Source organism: Mercurialis annua, linkage group LG1-X (genome assembly GCF_937616625.2).
Source record: "Mercurialis annua linkage group LG1-X, ddMerAnnu1.2, whole genome shotgun sequence".
NCBI lineage: Eukaryota > Viridiplantae > Streptophyta > Magnoliopsida > Malpighiales > Euphorbiaceae > Mercurialis > Mercurialis annua.
In genome coordinates, this window is record NC_065570.1 from 67997925 (window position 1) to 68009375 (window position 11451).

General features: G+C 30.4%; 2 protein-coding genes across 2 annotated transcripts; one reads left to right on the plus strand and one right to left on the minus strand.

Moving 5' to 3' along the window:
• Nucleotides 1–515: 515 nt before the first annotated feature.
• On the plus strand, nucleotides 516–4263 carry LOC126680533 (disease resistance protein RPV1-like). The gene is made up of 2 exons (XM_050375671.1): nucleotides 516–976; nucleotides 3945–4263. The coding sequence occupies exons 1-2, from the start codon at nucleotides 516–518 to the stop codon at nucleotides 4117–4119; spliced, it is 636 nt and encodes a 211-aa protein (XP_050231628.1). The 3' UTR covers nucleotides 4120–4263.
• A 107-nt stretch (nucleotides 4264–4370) lies between these two features.
• On the minus strand, nucleotides 4371–7260 carry LOC126664316 (putative receptor protein kinase ZmPK1). The gene has a single exon (XM_050356658.2). It carries the CDS (start codon nucleotides 7142–7144, stop codon nucleotides 4691–4693), a length of 2454 nt encoding a protein of 817 aa, XP_050212615.1. The 5' UTR covers nucleotides 7145–7260; the 3' UTR covers nucleotides 4371–4690.
• Nucleotides 7261–11451: the final 4191 nt, after the last annotated feature.

Consider the following 11451-nt stretch of genomic DNA (forward strand, 5'->3'; position numbering starts at 1 on the left):
ATATTAAAGATATTTTTCTTGTAGACCGCCTCTACAAACTGCCCCTACAAGTATAAGTTACCATATTAAAACCGTGTTTACTGTCGTTTCATTTTCCTAAATAGCCGAAAGTGAAAATTTCGACCCTCTTAAATTTGAGTCCTCGTTTCGCCGCTGGCTTCAACAGTAAATTATTGTTATTTTTAAGAAATGTAGCCTTAATAAGAATAAAAATGTAGAGTTGACCTTTTGGACCAAAAAAAGAAGCAGCAAAGTTTGATTTCAAATTTGCGTAATAATAGAGAGGGCCAGATAATACCTATTGTCAAACCCAAAACACATGATTTGAGCTAAAATGTTGCAACTCATAGGCAAAAGTCATCAATGGAAATATTAAGATAAAGCAACCATAAAATATGGAGATAGTTGGTAATCTAAATTAATCTGGTCAACGTGCTCATGAATAATGGTATAATACATTAATCGCCTGCCAATTTTAATGTACAGAAATAACAAAAAGACAAACCTAAATCCCAATGGCTTCCTCAACTCATGCCAAGTTCCAAGTTTTCCTGAGTTTCAGAGGTACAGACACTCGTAACAGTTTCACAAGCCATCTCTATTCTTCCTTGCAAAGAAAACAAATAAAAACATTCATAGATTACGAACTCGAAAGAGGATCAGAGATTTCGCCAACGCTTTTGAAACTGATAGAAGAAGCAGCGATCTCTGTCGTGATTTTCTCGGAAAATTATGCATATTCAGCATGGTGTTTGGATGAATTGGTGAAGATAATTGAATGCAAGAATATGAAAAATCAAATGGTTTTGCCTGTTTTTTACGGCGTTGATCCGAATAATGTTGGTGAGCAGAAAGGGAGTTATGGAGATGCATTTTGTAGGCATGAGGTGAGTTTTAGTATTGCCAGACAGAAAAGTTGGAGAAATGCTTTGAGTGAAGCTGCTAATTTATCTGGTTGGGATTCTCTTGTTATTAGGTAATACAAATTTGAAATTTCTCATCTTTTTAAATCATTCCTATCTTTATTTATGAATCATGATGTATAATATGGTTCAAATAATTTTCATAAAATTGATAAGCATAATCTATGAAAAAATCATTTTTAGAAAATCTTCTATGATAATAAAACTATTTTGATAATGATTTACAAATTTTTATTAAATAGGATAGATAATTCCTTAAATTTTTTTATAATCTTTCTTCATTTACGGACTAACTTTTTATATCAAAATAAGATAAAAGACTAAAATATATTTTATTTTATCAATTGAATCTTTTATCTTAATTGTTTAGATCTAATTATTGGACTCGCAAAAAACTCATAGACCAAACTATCAAAATTATTTTTTAGAGAAATTTGCAGAAAATACTCCGTTTTTCAAAATATTTGTAAAAATACTCCGTTTTTTGAAAAATTATGTGTCTACCTTTTTTTTCGAAAAATTTATTTTTTGACTCCGAAATTTATTTTTTTACCCTGAAATTTTTTGTAAAAATACTCCGTTTTTTTTAAACTGTTTGAAACTGTATTATAAACTGTTTCAAAAATGTCAAAGTTTTTTAAAAATACTCTGTTATAAACTATTTGAAACTCTATTAGAAACTGTATTTAAAACGTTTGAAACTCTATTTTTATGAAACCGTTATAAACCGTTTGAAACTCTATTTGAAACCGTTTGAAACTCTATTAGAAACTCTACTTGAAACGATTTTATAAAACAGTTTCAAATTGTGTTTTTTGAAACTGTATGAAACCGTTATACACCGTTTGAAACTCTATTAGAAATTGTATTTGAAACCGTTTGAAACTGCGGAGTAAAAAAATAAATTGCGGAGTAAAAAAATAAATATTTTTTTTTTTTAGGTACGCTTATAAACTTTCAGTTTTTGAGGTAAATTTACAAATATTTTAGTTTTTTAGGTATTCTTCTAAACTTCCCTATTTTTTAAGATATTTTTATCAATTTAATCATAGAATTAAAAAAATTATGTTGCTAAACTCAGAATAATGTGTCAAACTAATAATTTGCTAAAATTATAAGATAATTCATTTCCGATTACTCATATAAATCCCATATTAAATATTGATTAATAATTCTTTATACATTATATTCCTTCCTATCTAAAACAATTGTCCACTTTTTTTATCCTAAATATTTGCCCATTTTTAATAAATCACAATCTTTAAAATTAAACTTCCTATATTGCTCTTATTTAAAGTTCACTATTTATTTCCATTATCTCAAAAAAGTGAATTAGTCATAGCATTTAATAAGAGTATAATAGAAAATAAAGATAAATTTATAAAAATTTAGTATATTAATTGTGTTTTTTAAATTGTGTAAAAATAGCAGATAAACAATTATTTTGGAACGAAGAAAGTATATGATACATGCATGATTTATGAAGACTTTTTGAAAAACTAGTATTGTCTTACGTGCTACGCACGTGGCTCGTAATGTGACACGCGAACGATTGTTTAATTTTTAATTAAAAATAATATAAATAATTAAAGTTTATTAGTAGACTAATTAAAATTTTCAAGGGGCCAATTATTATATTGAAGTAGTAAATAAAAAAACTTTTTTTAAAAAAATATTATTCAATATAATAAGAGAATATACAAATAAAATTATATATTATTAATTAAAATATCTAAAACATTTAACTTAAAAGAGATAGTAATGAATAACTTAAAAAAGTATGTAGTCTAAGCAAACAATAAAAATTATGAAAAATAGACAAATTTACACAAAGTATAAATGGTTTATATAGTGTTTGTCGATTATATTATTATACATTAATTATAGGAAATTATAGATAATCAAGAATTTACGTATTACATTTATTATAATTATATTAATACATTCTATATATAATTAATATTAAATTAATTAGAGTTTTTATTAAATTAAATTCTAACTTTAATTATCAAATGACAACAATCCTAAATTTGCATCAAACACAAAAGCAAATTATTTATATGACCTAATAACTAAATATGAAATTATAATGTTGACATTGCTATTATTAGTGGTTAAATAATTGTTTTTTCAGTATGTTTATAATTTTACTACGTAAACCAATAAAGCAATGGAAGTTAAATACCTTTCAAACACTTAAAACTTAAAAGCATGTGTTTACATGTTGTCCGGTTTATATAATCTAATTAGCATTATTAACTAATCATATTAGGATTAGTTTAACCTAGTTAGTATTTTAGATATATTACAGGTAGTTTAACTTTGGTTAGTTTTCTAGATATATTAGGAGTACTCTAATTTAGTTTTACATGTTGTCCGATTTATATAATCTAATTAGTATTATCAATTAATCATATTAGGATTAGTTAGATATATTAGAGGTAGTTTAACTTAGTTAGTGTTCTAGATATATTAGAAGTACGCTAATTTAGTTAATATTTTAATTAATTAATTTTAAGGACGTTAGCGTAAATTTGCCTGTCCCCCCCCCATCCGTGCTTTTATATATAGTATAGATAGATAGATAACTCAATTGTCTATTATTGTTGAAATCAATGTCGCCTTGAATCTCATCTCTAATTTTGTTGTATCATTATAAAAACTTGTGGCATTGTTTTCTCATAGTTCAACATGAGATTATTCAATGTGATTCGCTTTAATAGTCCCGTTTTGTGAAGGAGGCTCTATTGTGGGAGATTAAGTATGTTTTGTAAATTGGATACTTCATTTAAAAAGTAATTACTTTATTATAAATTTATCTATAAATATATAAATTATTAACATATAATTTATCATTTAATTAATATCACGTTGCGTTTATAAATTTTAATGGTCTTAAAATAAGGGTGCTAATTTATAGAGTTTCAACTCCAACGCTAAATTTTTTAAGTTGTGCATATGTTAGTTTCTTCTGTAAAAGACTGATAGTAATATTGATGTATGTATTTATCGGATTGCTAGGCCTGAGTCCAAACTTATTGATGAAATTGTTGAAGATATTTGCAAAAAGTTGAACAGTATGTCTACGTCGTCTCAAGATTCGGCTGAAATGTATTCAGGGACTCCAAGAATTGAATCTTCATTTTGGCAGGCAAATGCAGGCATTCCAAGAATTCAATCTTCATTTTGGAATTGACACACTTCAAACCTCATTTAAATCAGGGTTTAGTTTTGTCTCAGTATTGTCCAAGTCATTTCCAGAATATGCATGGTGCTTTTGATTCAAATAAATGTAATAGTATTTAACTTATTTAAAAGTTCATTTACTAATTTTAACTTTTTTAGTTTTGTAGAATTTATATGTTTATGTCAAATAAATTTTAGATAAATCTATTTGTAAATTGAATAAATTTATAGTGCTAATTGAAGCAAATAAAATATTAAGGCTTCTCTCTCAAAAAAAAAAATATATTAAGGCTTCAACGGTTTCACCAAACTAACATCACATGTCTGCCTAATTAACAATCACTATATGCATATTTTATAATCTACCGTAGTTAATCTAAATTTAGAAGCATAAGAACATCACACAGTAGAAAGATCCGTGCATGGATTTGGATATCCGTCTAGGTCCGTCCAAGCCCGTCCAATTTGAACCGGACCAAAAAAATTTCAAGTATGCCTGGGCTCATCCCGTATAAATCTAATTTATAGATGGAACGAAGTTGTATATTAAAGAGTCAAGCTCGGTTGGTCCCAGTCCGAATCTATCCGGGCCCAATTGATCCCGTCTGAACTTGCCCAGGCACGGATGGGCCTGGCCCAGAATCAGTTCTGCTGAATGATGGGAAAGATTTAGCACAGTTTTTTCCGTCTTGTAGAAGCATTTCAACAACTTGTTTCATGGTGGGTCTTTCATCTCTGTCTTCATCAACACATTTTAAAGCTACTCCAACAAGAATCTCCATTTGTTTCTTGTCATACTTGCTTTCCAAGTTAACATCAACAATCTTCTCCATCCAGAGTTCAGAGCTGCTATCAATATTTCCTCTCACCCATTTTACCAGCCCTCTGTCATCTGTTGGGCTCTTTCCAGTTACTATCTCCAACAACACCATTCCGTAGCTATAAACGTCGACTTTTGATGTGATCGGAAGATTAAGCACCCACTCTGGAGCAATATACCCTCTTGTTCCTCTTACTTTCGACAATCTTGAACTTTCATGGCTATCTCTTTTCAATGGATGTGACAGTCCGAAATCCGATACCTTTGCCTCGTAATCACTATCCAATAGTATGTTCTGCGGCTTAACGTCGCAGTGTAGAATCCACTCTAAGCACTCTTCGTGTAGATACGCGAGGCCTTTGGCCGTACCTAATGCAATGCCGTGTCTCTTCTTCCATTCGAGTCTTTTAGCTGAGAGGTTTTCAGATAAAGATCCATTCTCCATGTACTTGTAAACGACAAGTCGGTAATTTGCTTCAGCGCAATATCCCCACATTTCGATTAAGTTCATATGATTAAGCTTGCCAATGACGCTAACTTCTGCTCGGAATTCTGCTTCTCCTTGCTCTGCTTCATTTATGGTTAGCCTCTTTATCGCTGCTACTCGATTATCGGATAATATGCCTTTGTATACAATTCCTCCTGCTCCTCTTCCAATCTCTTCTCTGAAACCTCGAGTCGCCTTTTTCAGCTCATCGTAGCTGAATTTTCGAAAGCCTGTCGCAATTTGAAGGTAGCCTGCTCTAATTGCTCCTGTTTTCTGGTGGGTTTTAATCAATAAACACCATACCAGGAAAATAACAATCAACTCTATCATCCCAAAAATTAAAGCAAACCAAACGACAAACTCCAATGATCCATTTTCATGGTGTTTGGTATACACTCTATCACTCTGCTTGACAACATCAACCGAGCAATCTAGACTGAACTTTTTGACAGACGAACGACTTCTTTTAGGCACTTTCAAGTAAAGATCACCTTCGAAATTCGGTGAATGATGTCCGTTAAGCAACGAAGATTTCGCGAAACAATAAGGAACATTACTAGGATAATCATGCTTGATGAATTTGAATTGAAAGCCTAAACAATCACATCTCTGCAAGCATACTTTTTTGCACATATCTAACGTATAATTAGAACGGAAAACGAAATCATACCCATAAAACTCGACATGAGTAAGCCGACGGAAAGTGAACTCATTTCCCGAACATAAATCATCATTGAATTCAGACTCACAACCCAAAGACCAGTCACCCGCATCCTTCATCTTGTACCCTTCAAGACAAGAACAAGTCCTACCATAATAAGGATCATAACTACAGACACTGTTCGGTCCACAAATCCCATGAATCCTACACGGTTGAGACGTAGCTTGCCATGAAACACTCCATCGATTATTCCGATTTTTTCGACTGTACAATCGAAGATTTCCATCGAAATCAATAGTCAGCCTTCTCTGTAATCGAATTCCATAATCCGCAGACGAAAAAGTGAAACCATCAGTAGAATTAAAATTGCCCAAATAATCAAAATAAGCAACTCTACTATTATTATAACTAGACCTGTCAGCTTCCCAGCTTAAAAGCTCAGGATCCGGCCAGTATATACTTGAAGTCTCCGTACCATCATAAAGAAGACGAAGAACATTATCAGTATCGAAATAAAGCTTAAAGAAACCTGAACTGTAATTACTTTCACTTCTCGACGAAACAAGCGGCCAATTCTTGGTAATAGGCTGAAGAGGAAGAATAGTGTTCGTCGGAAAATCGAAACTTTGCCAGAGTACGACGCCGTTTAAGTTCTTTAAAACAAGATTGCCGTTTTCCTCAAGATATAAGTCAACGGAAGTTTCTGAAATGGTATTGGTAGCCCAAACGGTGAGTTGATCGGCATCTGATAAGATCAGATTGCCGGATTTTAGCAGAGATAACTGGGATTTTTTCCCGTTAACGGGTTTGTCGCGATTTGCCGTCCAAACGACAGTACAGTTGTTGCCGCATAGTGGTTCGTTGAACCATACGGCAAAGGAGTAGGCATTGTCGCCGACGGGGAAGAATCCGGCAAGGAAACTGGCTTGTGGGGAAATTAAAAAATCATTTGTGTTGTGTACAGATAAAGATGAGGCTTTGGTTAAAGAATAAATGGAAGCTGAAGAGGATAAGAAGGGAGAGTAAATAATTAAAGATAGAGTAAGCAAGAGAATTTGAGAAGCCATGGATGGAGGTTACGGTTAAGAAAGATTTGATATGGGATTTCTTTGCAGTAGTCGAGTCCATTGCAAGTCAATTGAAAGCAACACGCCTGTATTTAAAAGTTTCCCCACTCTCTGAATTTTAAATGATTGATTTTTTTTTTTAATTAAAGATAGAATTACACTAAATTAGGTGTTAGGTGTTAGTATTTTTAAAAATTCATTTTCAGTCAACTGGCTGGCAGAGGGGTGGGTCGAACCCATGCCCTCTGAAGATGCAAAGTGCAGTGTCCAACACTCACTTGCAATGATTGATTAAGAGAGATTTATGTATTTATCTAAAAAAAGAAAATAATTTAAATTTCTACCTCAATAAGAAAAAGTCAACAAAAATATTTCATAATTTGGCCATTCTAATATTTTTACTCTCCGTGTCCAATTTATTAAAATTTTACTTTACCTATGTAATAGGCTTCTCTGACACACTATACTTTCTCACTCTATTTCTCTCTTTCTCTCTCTCTCCACATACCTCACATATCTGACGTTTCTTTTTCTTTTTCAAACTTTTATTTTGTTTACTTGTTCCAAACTTTTTTCAAACATTTATAAATTAAGTACTCTTTATTTCTGCATACTTTAAATTAATAAACATGCCTATTATAAATTACCAATAAATACAATATTTTTTTTTATTTTATTTATTTCAGTATTATTAAATATTTTATAATTTAAAAATATATACTACTATTTAAATATTTTATTATATTAATAGTATTTTCAAAAATTGTATGAACTAAATAAAAAATAACAGTATCACATTATCATATGATTATCACTGTATCATTTTATCATATAATTATCACAGTTTCATTTTAGCATGTAATTATCAGTGTATCATTTGCATTGTCATCTGATTATCATATATAGCAGATTATTATGTGATGATACTGGTGGATAATATAAGACAAAATCACATTATCACCTTATCATATGATTATCACTATATCACATTATCATATGATTATCACAGCTTCAACTTAGCATGAAATTATCAGTGTATGATATTGCATTGACATCTTATTATCATATCATTATCAGTATCCTATATAGCAGATTATTATATGATAATGTGATGATAATGCTAGATAATATTAGACAAAATCATATTATCATATGATTATCACAGTATTACATTATCATATGATTATCACAGTTTCACCTTATCATATAATTATTAATATTGCATTGTCATTTTATTATCATGCCATTATGAGTATCGTATGTAGCAGAATATTATCATCTCGTTATCATAATTTTTCTGTATTTTCTTTTCATGCAGGTATCATATCATCATACTAATATCATTTTATTATCAATAAGAACCTTATCATAGTATTATCTTCACATTATCATCTCGTTATCATAATTTTTATGTATTGTTTTTCATATAGGTATCATATTATCATACTATTATCATAACTTTATTATTTAATTATCATTTGGTTATCACCGGTATCATGAATCTTTTTATAATTATATTTTCATGTACATTATCATCCAATTATCATAACCTTATCAAACTTCATTATCATCTAGTTATCATACTGCATTGTTATATGATAATATAGCGATAACAACATGATAATCAGAGGCTGTTTTTTTTCTTCACTGTTATGATAACGAAATGATAATATAGTGATAATAACATGATAATCAGAGACTGTTTTTAATAAAAAAAATTAATTTTATCTGCAGTGTTATGATAGTCACATGATAATGCAGTGATGATACTCATATGATAATCAGAAGATGTTTTTTTTGCAGAAAATTTATTTTTGTGCATAAAATCGTTTTTAATGCAATTTTTTAGATCTAAAAATGAGAAAATTCAAGAGTAATTTATTAGATCTGAAAATTAAAATAAATCGTATTAAAAAATTGCCAAAATTAAATATAAAAAACGGGGAGCGCCGAAGTAACGGCGGCGGAGCGATGAAAGAACGGCAGAGGAGCGATGAAGAAACGGCGGCGAAGTAAAGAAAAAAATAAATAAGGAAAGAAACATAAAGAAGAAGAAAAAAGAACCAGAAAATAAGAAGATGAAAAAAAATAAGAAAAAGAGGAGGATGAGGAGAGAGGAGAGAGGAAAAACATGATTAGAGTAAAGAAAATATATTTAGAGCAAAAAATTAATAAATAGTAGGTATAATTATTAATATAAATATATTTTAAAGTAAAAAAATAAAAACATTAAAATGGTAATATATTTTCTCTATTTTTTCTTTATTGAGGTATGAAGTCAAATTATTTCTAAAAATAGAGTATTTATTCTAACTTTTTCATTGATTAATGCATGTTTCAAGTTGGGCGGCTTCTGCCACAGATACTCAGACTGACCATTAATGACATTTGAACTCTCATTTCCTATTTCTTTAATGGATTAACTCATTAATTAACTACTCACTCCGTCCTAATAGAGTTGTTCACTTTCTTTTTATTACACAGTTTAACAGTATTGTTTAATGGTTTTATAAAAATTTCCTTATTTTTCTTGTCATAGCCCTATTTAATATAGGGATCACTTGCAATTTAATTTTTAATTTACTCATTAGTGGATTTTAAATAGGGGTAATATAAAAAAATTGAGTATAAAAGTTAGTTACTTATTAAAAGTAAACAAGAGTTTTGGAAAAAAAAATTTCTCAAAGTGGAAAACTCAATTGGAATTGAGGGAGTATTTTTTATTCCTTAAATTTCAATTTTAATACCAATTATACTGGCATCAATTAATTCATTTTATTCTATTTTGTATAAATTAAGTCAAACTATCGGTAAGTGATTTTTGTACCAACTAACATTCAATTGATATGTTAGTTCTATTTCACACCTCAGTTGATTGGACCTTCAATACTGTACATATGTTTTCTTCTTTGGGTGACGAGGGAACCTGGCGGAGCCCAATTGTCTGGATAAATATCCGGGGAGGCTAATTACGGCATTTCATCGTTCGGATTTTCCATTTAATACGTGCCTTTAATAACTCATCCACAAATGCTTTTAACAAGTTTCATTTTGTGGAATATGGAATTCGAACTTGCGATGTAATTTAGTCCCCTTGTTTATGGTCCACATTTGGAACCAACTGAGTTAACCCGTAGAGGTAACCTGTAGAGGTAATACTGCACATATTAAATTTAAGATTGTAGTTAGTTGAAAAAATTATGTTATTTAAGATTGAAATTCTCTCAAATTCACTTAAACATGACGGGTGTCCTATTCACTAGGCTACACCTAGGGGTGTAAATGAACCGAGCCGAGCCGAGCTTTGGAGTGTTCATGTTCGGCTCGTTTAGCGAACAAGGTGTTCATGTTCGGTTCATGTTCAGCCGAGCTTTGAACAGAGTGTTCATGTTCGGTTCGTTTAAATTTTATAGTATTCATGTTCGGTTCGTGTTCAGCTCGTGTTCGTTCGTTTAGCCGCTACACGAACAAGTTCGCGAACGAGCTCACGAACGAGCTCGATAAGTACTAAACGAGCTCGTTCACGAACAAGCTCGCGAACGAACTCGATAAGTACTGAACGAGCTCATTCATGAGTCCGCTCGTTTAACGGATAAACAAACGAACACGAACTTTTAAACGAACAAACACGAATATGAGCTGAATAAATTAAAATCAATCTAATCGAATTCGTTCACGAATATGAGCTGAATAAATTAGAAACATAATTATACAAATTAATCTAAATATGAGTTAGTTCTCGAACACCTAATCGAGTTTTTAAACGAGCTTGTTCGTGAACTATATACGAGTTCGTTCACGAACTTGTTTACGAACTCTTAATCGACACTACTAGAAAACTGCTTAATCGCGACGGATTTTAGCGACGGATTTTAAATCCGTCGCTAAAATGAAAATTACCGACGGATTTAGCGACGGATTTTAAATCCGTCGCTAAATCCAACTAAAAATTTCCGTCGCTAAATTTGGCGGGATGAATCCCGCCAAAAAAAAATGCACTTTTAGCGACGGATTTTAGAATCCGTCGCTAAAAGTATATCAATTAGCGACGGATAGTTTAATTCGTCGCTAATGTCTAACTTTTAGCGACGGATTAAATTATCCGTCGCTAAAAGTCCTATTTTATTAAAAAAATATTTATTAATTACAAATATTTATTTATTAAAAATAAGTAATTATTAAAAATAATTAACTATTAAAAATTAATTAATTAATTGTTTTTATTTAAAATAATTATTAAAATAATTATTAAAATAATTATTTATTAATTATTTATTTAAAAAATAATTTGTATGAAAAATAATTAT